At 27.7% G+C, this 19,292-nt stretch overlaps 3 protein-coding genes across 5 annotated transcripts in view; 2 read left to right on the plus strand and 1 right to left on the minus strand.

Annotated features, from left to right (window-relative positions):
* Nucleotides 1-1,159, minus strand: part of LOC105250570 (hypothetical protein) — a 1,666-nt gene extending 507 nt beyond the window's left edge. Inside the window, exons 1-2 of the mRNA XM_011256733.3 lie at nt 968-1,159; nt 1-253 (exon numbers count right to left, since the gene is read on the minus strand). The exon at nt 1-253 is cut by the window's left edge and continues 507 nt beyond it. Of these exons, the coding sequence (XP_011255035.1) occupies nt 1-253; nt 968-970 (256 nt within the window). The 5' untranslated portion in view covers nt 971-1,159. The remainder of the gene's footprint in view (nt 254-967) is intronic.
* An 8,743-nt stretch (nt 1,160-9,902) lies between these two features.
* LOC105250571 lies at nt 9,903-11,660 on the plus strand. 2 transcript variants are annotated; one of them, XM_011256734.3, is made up of 4 exons: nt 9,903-10,324; nt 10,439-10,613; nt 10,693-10,945; nt 11,243-11,660. In XM_011256734.3, the coding sequence occupies exons 1-3, from the start codon at nt 10,108-10,110 to the stop codon at nt 10,757-10,759; spliced, it is 459 nt and encodes a 152-aa protein (XP_011255036.1). In that variant the 5' UTR covers nt 9,903-10,107; the 3' UTR covers nt 10,760-10,945; nt 11,243-11,660. The 2 variants fall into 2 exon arrangements, with proteins under 2 accessions (XP_011255036.1, XP_019882892.1); XM_020027333.2 differs by lacking the exon at nt 11,243-11,660 and adding an exon at nt 11,058-11,104.
* A 1,440-nt stretch (nt 11,661-13,100) lies between these two features.
* Nucleotides 13,101-16,932, plus strand: LOC105250572 (tuftelin-interacting protein 11). 2 transcript variants are annotated; one of them, XM_025414513.1, is made up of 8 exons: nt 13,101-13,343; nt 13,579-13,789; nt 13,941-14,059; nt 14,196-15,151; nt 15,330-15,526; nt 15,625-16,053; nt 16,388-16,542; nt 16,621-16,931. In XM_025414513.1, exons 2-8 carry the CDS (start codon nt 13,591-13,593, stop codon nt 16,867-16,869), a joined length of 2,304 nt encoding a protein of 767 aa, XP_025270298.1. In that variant the 5' UTR covers nt 13,101-13,343; nt 13,579-13,590; the 3' UTR covers nt 16,870-16,931. The 2 variants fall into 2 exon arrangements, with proteins under 2 accessions (XP_025270298.1, XP_025270297.1); XM_025414512.1 differs by having other exon boundaries at nt 13,235-13,343; nt 13,882-14,059; nt 16,621-16,932.
* The last annotated feature ends 2,360 nt before the right edge of the window (nt 16,933-19,292 follow it).

Here is a 19,292-nt window from a genome sequence, read left to right on the forward strand (position 1 = left end):
TTCCAAGAACACCAGCCTGAGTTCCTTGACCTGCTTGACTCGCTGTACCCGCTGGATTCACTGGAATCGCTTGATTTGCGGGACTTACTTGATTCACTGGGCTCGTCTGGACCGTTTGTTGTTCCGCTGCTATTCGCTCATCAAGATACTGAGGCAGAACCTGAGGTAAACGATTGCTACTACTACCAGCATGCCACGGTCGTTGTGATTGTACCGAGCAAAATACGATGCTAAGAAGTACGACGTGTTTCAGCTACAACAAAGAACAATTTAAGAGAATAAAGGAAAAGAATCATGAATATTTCAAAATTATCATTTAAAAAATATAATATTAAATGTAAAATTTACACAAAAAATTATAAAATCAATATAAATTAGTGAATCTAAAAATATTACAGTAGAATTAATGTTATCACATAATTATGATGATAACTGTTAATAATCTTAATTAATATATAAAATTTATATTAATAAAGGAAAAAAATTAATTCTTTCTTAATGAATATCTGAATTAAAATATCTGAAATTGTTGAAATTTTTCTTTAAATAGAAATATCTATATTTATATTTAATATAATATAATGTAATATAGATCAGTCAAATATTATAATAAATATTGGATTGAAATATATAAATGTATGTATGTATAATGAAACAATCAATTTTTAAAAATTAGTTTTAGAAATGTCAAATCAACATTTTTAATTTTTAAAATAAATCTCTATTAAAAATATCTGTTTATAAAAATTTTTACTAAAATATTATCTAAATTTGTTAAAATTATTCAATTAATAGGCTATTTTTCTGAAAACGATCATGCTCCGATTTGAGTCAAATTTTGTAAATAGGTTTCTTTTAGGTACAAAAGAAGTATACGCAAAGGATTTTTGACGACTCGAAAATTAAGGCACTTTTTAAGCTCTTGATAATCATTATAGAATATAAGATATTAAAAAAGTCTATTTACCATGATTGTCGAATGTATTGAAGAATCTAATAAACTTGATAAATACAGGACAGCTTCACCAGTGATATATCTAACTTGAAATCAGAAACTTTAACGATCATACGGTTTCATCACTCGAACTTGAAATGCTGGCGTGGCAAGCATTTCTTCTGCTATATAAATCCCTCAGTCACACGTGATCCCCACTACGAAGTCGACGAGTCATGCGACTGTTGGGAAACTCGGCTGTAACTTCCCGTCGAATTCGCGATATAAAAATCCTTCCGAAGTAATAAATCTCGATATCAAATAAGAAAGCATTTTTCGAAAGTGCGTCTGGGGTAAACCAAATTTTGTTAGAAAAAACTTGCCAATTTAGAAACAATTTGAATTTTTTAAATTAGAAACAATTTGAATTTTTTTAATTAGAAACAATTTGTCAATGATTTATATCATAAATCGCTTTTGTAAACTTATTCTATTTATACATATAAATTCGAAAATAAGAGAATTTTGCCAAATTTAATTTGATATGAACCTAATTTTTATTATATGATATGCTAAAGAATTTTTATTATATAGCATATTATATAACAAAAATTAGTTTCATATCAAATTAAATTTGGCAACATTTTCTTATATATTATATTATATATATATATATATATATATATATATATATATATATATGTAAATAACATATATAAATATAAATATATAAAAATATATAAATATAATCTAATGTAATCTGATATTTTTAAATAACTACTAAATTATCTCTATATATTATTTATAAATAATTTAAAATTTTTTATGTTAAATATTATTTATATGAAATTAATTATATAAAAAAAAATCATTTCTTATATTAATAATAATAATATTAACAATACATTTTACGTATTATTAATTGCTATTATCGCAGCAACTAAAAGAAAATATTATATAAAGATTTACACAATCTTAAATGTAAAAAGTAATGACAATTTATGAAATATTATTAAAGAAATAGTAAACACTCATACTCAAGAGAACATACATGTTTGCAATTAAAAAATTAGATTTTTATTTTAGTTTACACATTTTATTATTATACATTATATCTTATTTCACTAATTTTCAAATAGTAAGTTATTGTTGATAAATATTAATAACAGATTATATTGTCAAGTTATCATAAATGTTTTAGCTTTCCTTTTGCTGTTATATTGTAAGATTTTTAAAGATTTATAAAGAGGTATAAAATATTAAAATGTATGTTAAAAAATAGCATCGATATGTTTTGCAATTATAAGTTTTTTTATAAAAAAAGTTTAATTTATCTTTGCATAGGATATGTCATTTTTCTACTAATTGTTAATTTAATAATAATCAGTATGAACAATAATGCCATTTCTCAGACATATACTCGAAACATTGACATTATGATTTTCGAAAATCTACATACACACACACACGCGCGCGCGCGCATGTGTGTGTGAATTTCTAAATATATGTATTACATATACATTATATACAACGAGCATTATATTAAAAATTACATAATTATACGTATAATGGACAAATGTGAAGCTGCAAAATTAGCAAGGAATTTCATGCTTTTTCAGTTTCGCCAATATATTACGTCTGCACTTATATTTATCGCAGCGTTTCATTGTGGTTTTAAAAAGAAATTATATAATTGAGGCTTTTAATTAAAGCGATAAATATCTCTTCGATTGAATTAATCTACGTTTGTTGTTGTGAATCCACTGATAATCATCCTCCGAAAGAAAAAGAAATACAAATTTTTGTACATTATAAGCTTTAGGAAATAATGATACTCATAAAAATCTGCAACTTAGAAACGATCGTTTGATGAGAAATATCAATTAAAAAGTGTTATCTAAAATGATGCCGTAACCTGATGGAGACCTTTAGAAATTATCGGTTTTTTCCAAATATAACTGTTTTCAATATTATGCGCTTCTCATTGATTCGTGCCTCGTTAATATTTAAAAAATAAGAGAGTAAATTTTTAAAAATCAATGATGTGCTCCGCAATTTATATAATAACATATTTATATAATAACATCTTCTTTTTTATTAATTTAATGAAATTTATATAAAATGATAATTTATATAAAATGATAATTTATATAAAATGATATTGATAACAAAAATATAGATAACAAATAATTATAATATGTAGCCAATAAATTTCTTACATCTACATTAGAAAATTCTTTTCTTTATCAAGGAAAACGATATAAATTTAAGAATTATATTTTTGAATAGCGATTAATAAATAACGATATAATTTTAAGAATTATGTCCTTTTTAGTTGATTTTTTTACATATAAATATAAATATAAATAAATAAATATAAATTTAAGAATTATGTTTTTGAATAGCGATTAATGAATAGCGATATAATTTTAAGAATTATGTCTTTTTCAGTTGATTTTTTTACATATAAATTATTTTATTTGCAGTCAGGTTATCCAATAAATAATATTCTTATTGATTCTATGATTTTCACTATTTTTCCCAAACTTTTTCAATTGCAAAACATTTATTTACATAACAGCTGTCGCAATTAGATTTATTTATAATTTCTATCAAACATTCGGATAAAATAATTATAATTACGACGTAACAAAATATAGACACTTGATGATGTAAATAAGAAACTAATACAAATAAAGATTAATACATTTTCCAGAGATTTTCCCAGAACTCGTTTTTCCTGTGGTATTCTATATCTTCATCTTTGCATGATATTTTCTCATTATATAAGCAACATTTTTTGTCGAGTTTAAAAAACAGAATTTGTTTTTCTCATCTTGTGATAATACGCTTCTATTTTCTTTATTTTAAAAGAATGTCACCGTTTATACTAAATATTGTAACAATTAAGTATTAATAAATATTGTAGCCAATGTATATACAAAATCAGTTTGGCCGGAATTCTAATTCTGCCGTTGACACACTACAAATCTAAATAAAATTAATAAGCTCATATCTCCATAATAATCTTAAATTCGAAAAGTTCAATTTTGATAAAGCATCATAAGAAATATATTATTAGATTACAACATTTTAAATAAGCTTTCTTATTTTTTTATGTATTAAAAATTTCATTTAATTATATGTGTGTGTGTGTGTGTGTGTGAGAGAGAGAAAGAGAATATATATATATATATATATATATATATATATATATATATAATAGAAATATATAATATAATAGAAACATAATACATATTATAAATATATAAATATGAAAGGTCTAAAGAAAGAGAGAGAGAATGTGCCAAATTATCTTGTATCAATTTGATAGAGCATTTTTAAGAGTTTACTTTTCTAAGTGAGTCCTGATAATAATGTTATTATTCTGGAAACTTAAAATAATCACAGCAAAAATTTATTTGGTACATAATTCTTTACATAATTCTATTAATAATTTAATGTGTTTCGATATTTTACTAAAAGATCGAAAATAATTCCTTTGAAGTGATTCTTTTGATGTGATTGAAATGTATTTTTTTCTTTATACACACTTTTTTCTCTATGCACACTTTTTTATCGCTTTTACACACACACACACACACACACACACACACACACACACATGCATACACACATATTAGGTTCCCCTTTTGATAGAAAATCTAAAATAACTTTATTAGAACAACATTGCAGTGATCTTGAAAAGAAGAAAACTGGACTTTATGTCTGTGGATAACATGTTCTTCATATTCGATTATGATATAAAATTTATATTGTCATTAAATATATTTTAATTAATAAAAAGGAAACGTATCTTTACTATATTTTGAATTATTTTAAATATCGGTAAAATATCTTTTGAAGTGATTGGAAGACAAGTCTACGTGTTCTTTTCTTATATGATCTTTATGCTTGCATATCCACAATCGCTCGAGTGTTTTTACAATTTTCTATTCTCGTAAAATGCAGTTGGAGTGAAATATCTTCTTCTTTTCTTGATTATGTCAAGACTGACTATGCTAAATAGGTAGAGATTAAAGACTGTTAATATTATACGGGTTTATAGAAACGCTGTCAAATTGGGTTTTTCCCAACCCGTTTAGAATCATCAGGCGTGATAAATTCCAGCGGATAAGCAATCGTAATTCCCACTAACATGATAAAACGGAATCTCACTTTTAATGAAGTTTTATTGTCATCGTTATTAAAATTGTATGAATGACAAAATTATTTGATTATGACGAGATTAATTTGAACTTTCAGATCATTTCTTGTGAAAAACGTAAGTTGCCAGAAAAAATATTTTAAGATAAAATTTACTATGATCTCCAGTGAGAGAATGTAGTAGTTTTAAAACTGCATAATTTTATTTTTATTTTTTACTTTAATTATATGAAATTCATTTTGATTCGCGTTTTCTCAGTAATCAAATCAAGATATATTTATTATTCTGAGATTTATAGAAAGATCAAAACCTAAGAGATTAATAAAAATATCAAAACCTAAGAGACTCATGATAAAATTATTACATGAAAACATAATAGATATTCTTCCAAAAGAATATATTTATACGATGACGAATATATTTATATTGATGAGTAAGAAAAAATACACTTCGCATTTTTTCTAAAATAATATTACAAAAAAGAAGAATAATACTGCAAAGTACTCTTTTTATAGAGAGAGCATCGTTTCCAATTCATTATTAAATAAAGCACATAAGCAAATACATTATTCTTTTTGAACAACTTTTTTACAAAATAAATGGGTATACATAATTTTTTTAGTATGATTAAATAAATATTTCTGAATATTTAGAGGATAAAAATTAAATCCATCATATCAATCAAAAGTTATTATTGAAATTATTAAAAAGATTAAATATTGTATATATAGTTTAATTTTAATTAATTATGAATTATAAATGCAGTTTACTCGTAATAATAAATCATTGAATTAATTATATTATAGATTTGCATAAAATTGTTGTGTTAGGAATGTGTTATGAATGATGCTAAAAGAATGTAAATATTTTTTTTCTCCTCGTAATTATGTAATAGCTTCGGTTATGAATAATATTTGAATGAGAAATTCATTCTCATATCTATGTTATCTATAGATTTTTTATGTTATTGTACCATTGTACAAAAGAGAATGAGATTGTACATTCTCGATATACTTGTCATTGTTTCTTTATAATAAGCAATCGGCGTATGAAGTTTCGAATAGTCTACGTCATCGGAATAATAACTATGCGTCACCGTCAGACACTGAATTGCCTGCTTGCTCCAAAACGAAAAACGTTGATCTTTGATATGTAGATCAATGTAAATAAATAATGACGTAAATTGTGCGCTATATAATGATCGGAAATTTTGCTTTTAAAATGAGCGTAAAATGTCAACTGTGTACAAATAATATTATACAAACATTAATCATTATTTATATAACTTATTGTTTTTTATTATTTATAATTTATTTTTTAATTATGCAATTAAATTATATATATATATATATATATATATCTATAATTTTAATTATATATATAATTTAAGTTATTAATATAATAAAAAATTAATTAATTATACATTAAAATAAATTTCAGATGTTGAATCGTTTTATGGTCAATTAAAAAAATTAGAATAAATATTATTTTACATTATTGTAATATTAAAATAAAGTAAAATTTAAAAAAATAGTTTATAAAAGTATAAGCGCTTACAAAATACATTTTTCTCTCATCACTGAATAAAACTCACGACGCAGAATCATCGATAAAGAAACCAGTTTAAATACCTTTAGCTAAATATGATAATTTATCGTATCGTTTAGCAATTCATATTTGTTTATTTTAATAAGTCAGAATTCATCGCGAGTATATGTAATACTGTATGACAAGTGTTGAATATAATGAATTAAGTTGAAATGTATTATTTAATTAGAGAAATTCTCCAAAAGACTGTTTTGATAAATAATTTTTTAAATATCCTTTTTCGTAAGGAATTTTTAAACATCCGTTCCTTAATATCACACAACATTTACAATTATTGTAAAATGATATAATAGGATAAATACTTCTAAATTGAAAACTGTAGAAATAAATAAAAAGTCGCAAATAAAGATAATGATTCGATTTCTTCGAATGCTGATATGTATATGTGTGCGTGTAATGTGATAAAACTAATCGCGATAATATTACATAAAAGCCATTTAAAAATTACTTGTCAATTTCAATTTTAATTTTGTTAAATCTTAAATTACACATTTATTTTTAAATGATAGACAAGGAATAGTACGGAGAAAACTATATGGCTACCAAATGCATAATTATGATTAGATGTAACCATAAAAATTTGTAATATTTGGTACAGCTATATGTGTGATTGTCACATCCACATTTCATTTAGTCATGCATAGTTGAGATTACTATACTGTATGATTGGAGCATAGAGAATTGATGCCGTTTGCATTTCATGTAGCTTTCAGAACCATATAATAGAACATTGCTTCTATGAAAATAACTAGCATACGAGTGTGGAATAGTTGGAATATACATATGCAGCTATCTAGGAACCGCTTGAAAAAGTTATAAGAAATATGAGATATGAGTGCCTCAACCATACTTATATATTTTAAATAATAAAAAAATATTTGAAAAATGTTTGAAAATCATTTTCAAGGATATTTTAAAAATGTTAAAATAATTGGCTAAGTCCTTTTTTTATTCATTAAAAAACATTTACTTTATTCATGTATTGTAAAATGCCCGCACAGCACGAAAAATTATTTGCCGACTAATAGTCGACATTTTTTAGTCAACTTGAAATCGTTTTTTTAAGTCGATGTTTAGTTAACTATTTCTACGGTTTATTGTCGGCTTTAATTATCGACTATGAATCGACATAAAGTCGACCATTTTCAGAATATTAAAAGTCGCCTTTCGACAAAGCGCAAGTCGATTAAATTAGGCATTTTCAAAGAATTGGTTGATTTAATTTCAGTATTCTTTAATTGTATTATATGTAACAATATTATATAATTAATATATAATAAAACCTGTACGGAAAAATTTATTTAATAGATATCTAATAAATATCTAAATGTCTATATGAGGTCCATCCTCTATATAACTAGATGATAACTAGTAGATGTATATATATCATCCACATATCTACATTCACACATAAAGAATACGGATCCCTAAATTTTAGCACTATTTTTTAACATCTTTCAATAACAATAAATAAGCAAAAAATCATCGAATAAAGATGAAACAAAACTCAAATTAAAGCTTGAACATTTCTTTCAAAAAGCAAAAACACAAATTTGAGTTACAAAAAATACTTTAAAATGACATTTAAAAGGACATTGAAGATAGACTTTGTGAAGTGAGAAACAAATTTTTTTTTTAACTAGTACAAAAATTTTACAAAAATTTTTGTTTCCTGGTGCAAAAATGTATGAACTTTTAAAAAAGCTTATTTATTTCCTAATAAATTTATATTTTAATCAATTTTCTACGATCTCTTTTGATAAAGTTATATTGTTTTGAGGAAAAATTTAAATCTGACCGTCTATCTCTGTGTGGAGCATTTTGGATTGAATTACACTTTAATTTCTTTTTTGAAAAAGTTTCCCATGATAATTTGTTTTTGTATTGCAGATTTTACAAGGAAAGTTTCATTTTATAACATTTTCTTCAAAACGCTATAACTTTATTAAAAAAGATTGTAGAAAATTTATTAAAATATGGATTTGTTAAGAAATAAATAAGCTTAAAAACATTTTTGTACCAAGGAGCCGATTCCTGAGCAATGCAGCAGTTTAAAAAAATTTGTTTTCTATTCCTCAAAGTTTATATTCAGCATTCGTCATTTTGTAAAACATTTTTTGTAACTCAAAGGAGGGGTGTCAATAAGGCCGTTTTTTGATCCACGTCAGTATCACTCCAAACTGTGGCATTTTCTTCCTGCCGATGTATCTCACAACCTCCTAGAACTGTTTGCTGTCCGAGCAATTAGAGGCTGAGAACGGGCAACTTGAAATCTCAAAAATCAATGAGGTTTTTCATATAGTAGTGCCGATCTCATTTCAGCATGTTATTGTTGAGCTTCCATCATTATATTTTTTTATATTTTCTCAAAAATTATTAGAGTATGTGCTACTTTAAATTTGAAAAGGAGCTCATCAATTCTAATTGAAGATTCCTTCGGCGCCTACTCCCAATTCCTCAATCACTGACTGTTCACTTTCTCATTGTAAATTCGGAGAATATTGTAACGGCATTATCCGTGAAGCTGGAGTAAAGGTTAGATTCTATGCACTAATACGATTTGAAAATGATAAAATAGTAAAAAAAATAAATAAAAATAAAATAAAATAATAAATACAAATAAAATAAAAAAATAAATAATAAATATAAATAAAAATAAATATAAATCAATAATAATAAATATAAACATAAATAAATACTAATAATAGTAAATATAAATAAATAATAAATATAAATAAAATAAAATAATAAAATATATTGAGATAAAATAATATATTAATATTAAAACTATTCAATATATAAGTAATTTTAATAAGCAAATAATTCATTAAATAAAAAAAAATGGTTTATTGCTGCGTTTGCGGATATTCTAAATGTATTGATCATAATAATCTTCCTGTGTCTTATCATTTGTAAGTAATATAAAATACCCAGCAAACATCAAGTAACAGTTATATGTATAAGTATTAGTTGCAATTTCCCACTCAATATTATAACTGTTATATAACATATAAGTTATATTAAAGCATCGTCTACAATGGCAGTAAGATTAATGGATTAAAGCTGTAACTTAAGAAATTGACCAATCACAGTTGAGTATTCTCTTAATGCTTGACTGTAATTGGTCAATTCCTTAAGTTACAACTTTAATCCATTAATCCTACTGCCATTGTAGACAACGTGTTAAGGTCATTCTACAATGGAGGTTTTAGCGCAGTAGCAGTAGGTCGTAGAGGACTTAGCAGTAGTTGTAGCGAAATAAACCAAATCCATTTCCTACGGCGTACGACGTACGTTTTACGACGAACGGGCATGCGCAGTCACAAAAGAATGCTGCGTCCGTGAAGTGTGTGGAGTTTGTGCATATTGTCATTAATGTTAATTATAATTATTTGCGATGTCGAACGAAGAAGGTGAAGCAACTTGTGTTGAATATTATTTTGTTGATGAAAATCCGTCGGACGTTGAGCTGTTGGATCAGCGTGAGTTAATTCAATTAGTAAAAAATAACCCGCCTCTGTTCGCCAAAACTGTAAAAGAATATTGTGGAAAAGGATACAACAAAGATTTAGCGTGGCAGAGAGTGGGATCTAGTCTCTCAAAGCCCCTGTCAGGTAAGCTAGGATAAATTATTTTATTATATCTTAACATATTTTAATATACTTTTCTGACATAATGAGGTTAGGTTAGGTTGCCCTGCCAGTCAGTTGATATTTATTGAATTCCAGGACCAGATGCTTCCAAGTTATTTTATAATATTCGCCAACGTTTTGGCAGAGAGAGGCGAAAAGTATTATCTTCGTTAAAAGGAAAATCAGGCCAAGGAGCGGTGGCACCATATGTACCTTCATGGCCTTTGTATGAAGATTGCATGTTCTTAGCAGATCATATTGTTGGACGCAAGTATGTACTTTTTTCATGTGTATAGTACAGATATCTTTTGACAAAACTGGATAATATCATGTTTTGATACGTATTTCAGAACGTCAAGCAGCTATAAAGCAGCTATAATTAATTTGAATAAACTTTGTTTGCAAAAGGTTTCCTAAAAACGTATCACAACGAGAAGTTTGAATACAATTTGTGAATAAATTAAATTGGAAACCTTCAAAATCCTGTTGAATTTGTTCTCAACATTTTAATAAAGATTGTTTTTTTAAATCTGCAAAAGAAGCTATATTGAAATCAACAGAGCGATCCCATCTATACGAGTACATATTGAGAGATTAAAATATGTAAGTTTTTACGATATATTTGTACATATTTTTACATATTTTTTGTATGTATTTCTATCATGTATTATGTAAGTTTTTATGTAAGTACTATTAAATTTTAATTTTTGCAAAGATAAGAGACTTTAATCCCGTTACCTTCAATTCTGTTATACCTAAAATCTACAGAAGTACGTGACTCAAGAACAGAAGTATATTATTCTAATTAAAGATTTAAAATTTATTTAATTTTTATTTTTTAAAATATTTTTATTTTAATATATTTATTTTTTAATATTATTATTAATTTTTAATTTTTAGGTTACTGAAATTTCAAGTATAAATTTTAAAATGGTTTCAACGGAATCAGAGGGCCAGCAAGAAATAGAAAAATTTACGACCACTACAATCAACATCTTCAACAGTTCTTTCTTTGACAGTTTATCAATATATGATACATCAAGAAAAATAAATTTAAAAAGGCAACTTTTGAAAGAACGTAATATAAGAATGCTTCAATCAAAACGCATAAAAATTTTGATGCAACAAAATAGACGACAGAAGAAAAGAAAAGAACTTTGTTAAAAGATATAAAAAATCAGGAAATGATTAACAATAAAATGGAACAGGAATATAAAGCTAGTCTAGAAGATAAAATTATAAACTTTATAAATAAAAATATTTTTATTAGATTATGGAATCATTCTGAGGAAAAGTTAGAAACACATGCGAGTAATTTAATACAAAATATTGTTAAAAAATATTTTAATATTATTTAAGATTATTTTATGTGTAAGAATATGAAGAAAAAATCAGAAAATATTTGTAATTTCTATACTAAATTAATAATTCATAAAGGACAATAAAGAAATATTTTACTTCCATATTTCTTTTATTTATGTATTATTATTTATTTTTTCAGATTCAAGATCATTCTAGGAAAACTGTAAACCAACATTCTGTTCAATAAGTCACAAATTTATTATTTTATAAACAATTTTTGTATATATGTTTTTGACTAATACTTTATAATTTGTAAATAATAAAATGATAAAATAATTAAACAAGATTTAAGAACAAATAAATAGTTAACGTAAAAATATATGTATAAACATTACTTTTTGAAATTGTTTATTAAAATATCTAATATTTATTATTTTGTTACTGAATTGTAGATACGACTGAAAAAGTTATTAATTGAGCATTTGAATTTAGCGCCACTGCGTGATGTCATTTGTGACGTCTATTAGTGCGTTCGAAAATATGTTTAGTTGGTGTTGGGAAAATAGATAAAGTTGGTAGTATTGAAAACTCCCAGGTGACATGATTTACCTAAAATGTGATTTAAATTCAATATTTGTATATCTGGTAACAACATTTTCCAAATAATCTGTTATTTTTGGTACTATTTTCTTTTCACCTCTATTGTTATTACCTCTATTTTCGAATAAAATATTTTGTAATTCTTCATTATTATCATCACTATCCGAAGAAGAACTACTCGAAGATTCAAAAATGATGTTTTCGAGTAAAAAATATTGTTCCATAATAATAATTAATGTAATTGCAACACTTTCATATATTGTACATACGGTACAATACAATCCTAATGATCCCAGTGGGAAAACGCAGCATTGGAAGTTTTCAATACTGCCAACTTTATCTTTTTTCCCAACACCGACCAAACATATTTTCGAACGCACTGATAGATTGTTCGATTCTGGGGCCCTATTCTTGAAATCGTGCGAAAAATTATCGTATGAGAAAGTGACGCTACGCGATCTTTGATTGGTGTATATTTTTAGATCTAAGAATATACACCAATCAAAGATTGCGCAGCGTCACTTTCGCATACGATAATTTTTCGCACGATTTCAAGAATAGAGCCCCTAGCTTCACTTTTTCGGACAAATGCTCCTTCCTTTACTATGGGTACGTTCCAAAACGTACTCTCCGAGGGAAATTTTACTTAATAGCCGTTCCGAAACTCTTTTAAGCGTTTCTGATTAGTTAGAATCAGCCATCGAGTAAAATTTTCCTCGGTTACTTGCGTTTTGGAATGTAACCTATGTAAGGATCTTCTAAGGAACTTACCAATGCGTGATTTTCTATGCAGTCTACATGCTTCATGCGTAATTGGGAACGCACCCTGAGATAATCGGAGTTTGGTCGAAGCGGCCCTCAGGGTTTCTCTTTGATATGATCTAGTCGAATCTGTTGGAAGGTTGTACAGTGTGTGGATTTTTTGAAGTTATATTTATATAGAAAAATAAAATAATATTTTATAATCAAATAATTAAATTATAAAACAAGATGTCTGAAGACGAAGTAGAAAGCTTTGAAATTACCGATTATGATTTAGATAACGAATTTAACATAAATCGTCCTCGACGCAAGCTTTCGAAGAAGCAACAAATGCTAGGTATAATATATCGAAAAAATATTAAAATTATATTGTTAAAAGGGGGAGAAAATAAATCGAGAATTAAAGTTTAATAACAGTATATATATGTATATATATATATATATATATATATATATGTATGTATGTATATAAAATATATAAATAATTTCATATATATATATATATATATATATATATATATATATATATATATACATAGAAAATTTGAAGTAATAATCTTTTCCGAACATAGGAATATGGGCAGATGACAGCGATGAAGATGAATTATCTGCTAGACCATCTTTCAAAACTTTTAATAAAGGTCCTAAAAATTATACAGCACCAGTTAGTTTTGTTGCTGGTGGTATCCAACAAGCAGGGAAACCAAAAGATAAAACAGATAATGATGACAAGGAAGATGAAGAGACACAGGAATTTCAAACAAAGCATCATACTGATTCTAGGTGAGATTAAATACTTAAGCTTTTCTAGTGTGTGAATATTTTTCTTATATTTTTCTTTATTAAGATAAATTTATATTTTATTTCTTATTTAGCTCAGAAGATGAAAGACCAAATAATTCGAAATCATGTTCACCTTTTTCTTTGAATTTAGACAGTGATATTGCAGGTTTGCGTAGAAAACGCAATCAAGTAAATCCATTAATAATGAAAGGTGGGATGGGTAGTTGGGAAGTACATACAAAGGGTATTGGTGCTAAATTATTATTACAGGTATTTTTTAATTAATGATCTAATAATGATTGGAATTAATCAAATTAAATTAATCATTGATTAAAGGTCAAATGATTTAATACAAATTTCTACAATACATAAGATAGTAATAAAAAATATATTTTTTTTTATTTAGATGGGGTTTGAACCTGGCAAAGGTTTGGGTAAACAATTACAAGGAATAAGCACCCCAGTGGAAGCACATCTTAGAAAGGGAAGAGGTGCTATTGGTGCATATGGTCCAGAAAAGGTGCCAAAAATTCCAGAAAAAAAGAAAGATGACGACGAAGAAGAAACAAAAGAATCCAAATCCAAATCTCAATGGCGAAAGGGCGATAATAGTAATAAAAAAAAAGTTAGATACTGTTATAGAAGTGTTGATCAAGTTTTAGAAGATGGAAAGTTGAAACCCAATAGAAAGCTTCCAATGTCTAATGATATAAGCAGAGTTAAAGTTATTGATATGACAGGGCCAGAGCAAAGAATTCTTAGTGGATATCATGCAATAGCAGGTGGTCAGCAATGTCCTGATGAGACCATAACTATGTCTGATAAGAAATCTAAGATGAACTTTGCTCTACCTGAATTGCAGCATAATTTAAATTTACTCGTGGATATGTGTGAGCAAGATATTATACAAAATGATCGAAGAATGAGACATTTAAATGACAGAATGATTGCTTTAGAAGCAGAAAAGAAGAATTCATCGAAAATTGTGGATCAACATGGCCAATTAATTGATATCTTAGAGAATGTGCTTGTGATTGTGGATAGATTAATGAATGAAACAAATGAATTGTCTCTGCAAGAAATTGCGGAAGCTTTTAAAAATTTGCAAGACAATTATTATGAGGAGTACAAAATGTACGAACTTGGTGAATTGGCCAGTAGTTTTGTGGCACCAAAAATAAAAGATTGTTTGCTCAGCTGGAATCCACTCTTGCAATCAAAACAACCAATCAAATTATTTGAACAGTGGAAATGTATTTTAGAGAATGGAACTACTAATACTACACTCCAAACACAGACTATGCATCCATATGATCAATTAGTATGGAATGCATGGATGCCATCAATTAGAGGAGCCATACAGTGAGTTATTCTTATAACAAATTTTAATTATATGGTAATATTAACAAACTTGGAGGCATCTTTGTGAATACATATCATTAAATTTTTTTAACTTTCTCTTGAATTCTGTATTTAAATATACAAACAAAAATAATTCTTTTCATGTGCTCTTTTCTAATATTCTTTATAAACAAATTAGGCAATGGACGTGTAGGCAACCAGATCCTTTGATTGAGTTAATAGAACATTGGATGCCATTATTGCCCAACTGGATCTTAGAAAATATATTAGATTTATTAGTTTTGCCAAAATTGACATTGGAGGTGGAAGAATGGAATCCTCTTACAGACACTGTACCCATTCATACATGGATTCATCCTTGGTTGCCATTATTACGTAAGTATATACTGATTTACATTTGTATGTACAATTACACTAAATAATAATCCTAAATAAATAATAATCCCTAAATAATAATCCCTTATGTAAATTAGGAAATCGTTTGGATACTTTAATTTATCCAATAATACGTAGAAAATTAGGATCTGCATTAGGAGGTTGGCATCCATCAGATAGATCAGCTAGATTAATGCTGCAACCTTGGGCAGAAGTGTTTGCTAAAGGAGATATGGAAGCGTTTTTAGTTAAAAATATTATACCAAAATTGCAAATAGCATTATCCGAATTTGTCATAAATCCACATCAACAACATATAGATCCATGGAATTGGGTGTATGAGTGGAAAGAATTGATTCCTGTTCACATTATGGCAGGACTGCTTGACAAATTCTTTTTTCCAAAGTGGTTGCAAGTTTTGGCACTTTGGCTCAATCATTCGCCGAATTACGATCAAGTTACAAATTGGTATATGGGTTGGAAAAGTATGTTAAGTGATAAGTTATTGGCAGAACCAGTGATAAAAGGTATATCGACATTTATTTACAGAACTTATATTTCATATATCATTTTTTGGTTTTCGGATATTTATATAAATTCTGAAATCGAAAATAATTGCTTTATAATTTAATAATACATGTAACTAATCTATATTTTAGAATATTCATAAAATTAGAATAGTTTATAAGATATAGGTTTTATAAACGAGTATTGTTCCTTTTTCTTTATATCACATTCTTTTTTGTGTATGCTCATTATAATATCAGATAAATCCTTCTTGTTTTTCATAATTTTTGCTCATTGAAGTATATTATGACATATTCATTGAAGTATATTATGACATGTAAATATAATTTACAGAGCATTTCAAGAAAGCATTGGATATGATGAATAGGGCTGTCAGTGGATCACAAAATCAACCTGGTGCGATGGAACATGTTTCATATTTAACAAGCCTGGAAAGAACCCAACCGGCAATGTCGCAAATGACATCAATCGCGCAGCCAAGGATGGAGGTAAGTAGCATACATGTTAAATTACTTAGAGTTATTCTTAAATATTCTTAAATATTACGTATATTTCACTTTTCACAGAGACTCGCAGAGGCAATGCGAACGGCCTCACAAATTCCACATGGTTTCAAAGATCTTGTGCAAAAGAAATGTGAAGAGCGGGGTATATTATTTATGCCAATTCCGAACAGATATAAAGAAGGCAAGCAAGTATACAAAGTGGGCAATATTCAAGCGTATATCGATAATAATGTCGTGTTTATATGTCACAATGGTACAAATTGGATGCCGACACATTTAAATGCTTTGTTAGATATGTCCGAACTTTAGGATAATAGATTTTGTTCAAAGTGATAAAATGACAAATATCCAACATGTATAATTGTTATATTTATATTAAAAATATAATTATAAATATATTGGAAAAATTGATTTTTAAATTATTATTTTATATCGATCTATGATGTATATTTAAATCTAAATGCACTGCAATTAATATTATTTTTGTATGTACTGTCAAAGCTATAACAATATAGTAATTGTATAATAAAGATATATATAATATTTTAGCATGTATATAATTTTCATTGTTTTTTATATCATAGAATCAACTACCCCAATAGGAAAATATAAAATTATATGACAAAATCTAGCATGAAATTTGAGATTTGCAATTATATGGATATATTTAAAAAAATGTAAAATAGATGTAAAAATATTGACCTTTTATAAAATATTAATAATTGTTTGCAATTAATTTCTAAATAGTATTTCAGCAAAATAACAATATGGTGAATCATTTGTTAGTGCAATGAAGAAATTTTTTATCAAGTCATGGTGTCATTATTGTAAAATGTTTTCACAATTTTCCTATAAGGGTACTTTATATGAAATTGTAACACATAATTCAATAGTAGGATACAAGGCGGGTTCTAACTCAGGTCCTCTCAGGGGGGGCAAGGCGCGAGGGGAACTGCGGTGCGGGGGAAGTGACGTCACGCGCAGGGAAGGAGGAATTGCGGCGCGCGATGGGTGACGTCACGCGCGGGGAAAGGGGATCCGCGGAAAGAAGTGGTGTGAGAAGGACAGCGCTATATGTGGGAAAAGAATAGTGCTACGTGTGCGACAAGGATGGCGTTAACGTGAGACAAGGACGACGCAAAAGTAAGTGAGCAACGAGTATATGAAAAGAGGAGAGAGAACGATAATATTGTGAACAACGTGTACGAGAGAGAACAATAGCGCAAAACAACACGTGCGAGAGAGAACGATACCGCGAGACTTACAATTAGCGCGCGCGAAAGAGAGCGCAACGACGATAGCACGAAGACGACGCGTGGCCACATTTTCTCGCGCCGGTTCGTCATGGAGGGGCGAGGAGATGAGGAAAAGTGCTCCCCACTTCTTCGGCATTAAAAAGAGAAAGAAACTCATCTTACATCTTTTGTCTTTCTTTTCGTATGCTTAACGCTTATAGAATGGATGCTCGGTCTATACTTACTATGTCTATGCGAAATACAATCTGTGGCAGCTGTGTCACGTATGGAAAAACGATACGTACATAGATAGGGATGAGGAAGGAATGGGGAGAATAAGAAAGACGATAAAAGTATATCGTATCATCAATTTATTATAAGTATGGATTCGATGTATCATCATCATCATCATCATCATCATGATGTTTCAACCACCAATTATAAATCTTAAATACATTTTGTAGAGCGCAATTTTTTACATGATTTTCACGACGCATAGTATTCTTAACATCTAATTTATTTAAAGAAGCTACATCCTCATAATCTGCATCCAAAGTTTTCATAATGATATCGTTTCTCGTATCATTGTCCAGTATATCGGCCAGTCAATGCCGTTTTTCATGGCCTTTAACGTACACGAGAGATGACGTATCATCCTCCTCCGTTGTACCCATGACCGGCATCGTAATTAAACGTTTCGACTTCCAATATGAAACGGCCGTCCGTAGCTGGTCAAGTTGAGCAACGCGATTGGTCAAAATCTTACTGTTATGTCTTATGGAAAGTGTGTGCGACCACTTTAAAGTTAAACGACGTTGGTAGAAACGGCCATTAGAAATACGAATTATTTAAACTCGATTTAACAATAAAAGCGATACATGTAAATGTATTAATATTTCATCCCTAACAGCACACATGTCCAAAAGATGTCCAAAGGACATCCATAGAATATCCCGATCTCCTATGGATATCCTATGGATATCCTTTGGATATCTTTCGGACATGTGTGCTGTTAGGGATCGTATATTTAGAGGTTATGTATCTCAAATATAATAAATATTAATTTATTTTAAATAAGAAGTACTTTTCTCGAGTGTCATTTTATTAAAACATTATTACAACAAAGATTTTAGGTAGGTATAACTTATAGTAATAGAAAATGTATATTATTATATTATATATGATAATTGTGAATTGTGCTGTTATAAATTAATTAGTCTTTCTATAGCAGAAATTCGAGACATTCTATAGCAAATTCGACACATAATGCCCAGTCTACGAGTCATTAGTCATAAGTCGTAAGTAAATTGACTAATCACGATGTCGATTATTTTTTAAATAATAAACTGTGATTGATCAATTTACTTACGACTTACGACCAACAACTCATTGTAAACTGAGCTTGAGACATTTTAAAACAACAAAGACAAGATTGTTATGTCTTATGTTCTTGGATGTGTTATCTGGGAAGTCTGATTTTTTATTTATATATATATG

Source organism: Camponotus floridanus, unplaced genomic scaffold, assembly GCF_003227725.1.
Source record: "Camponotus floridanus strain SB8 unplaced genomic scaffold, Cflo_v7.5 scaffold82, whole genome shotgun sequence".
In the NCBI taxonomy this organism is placed as follows: Eukaryota; Metazoa; Arthropoda; class Insecta; order Hymenoptera; family Formicidae; genus Camponotus; species Camponotus floridanus.

What these genes read in the sequence shown, in the direction of transcription:
- LOC105250571 (XM_011256734.3), top strand. Translation starts at nt 10,108, where the DNA reads ATGTCGAACGAAGAAGGTGAAGCAACTTGTGTTGAATATTATTTTGTT. An exon ending in TCTCTCAAAGCCCCTGTCAG is followed by an intron (nt 10,325 to 10,438) that starts GTAAGCTAGGAT and finishes ATTGAATTCCAG; the next exon opens with GACCAGATGCTTCCAAGTTA. An exon ending in GATCATATTGTTGGACGCAA is followed by an intron (nt 10,614 to 10,692) that starts GTATGTACTTTT and finishes TACGTATTTCAG; the next exon opens with AACGTCAAGCAGCTATAAAG.
- LOC105250572 (XM_025414512.1), top strand. Translation starts at nt 13,235, where the DNA reads ATGTCTGAAGACGAAGTAGAAAGCTTTGAAATTACCGATTATGATTTA. An exon ending in AAGCATCATACTGATTCTAG is followed by an intron (nt 13,790 to 13,881) that starts GTGAGATTAAAT and finishes TTTCTTATTTAG; the next exon opens with CTCAGAAGATGAAAGACCAA. An exon ending in TCCTTGGTTGCCATTATTAC is followed by an intron (nt 15,527 to 15,624) that starts GTAAGTATATAC and finishes TATGTAAATTAG; the next exon opens with GAAATCGTTTGGATACTTTA.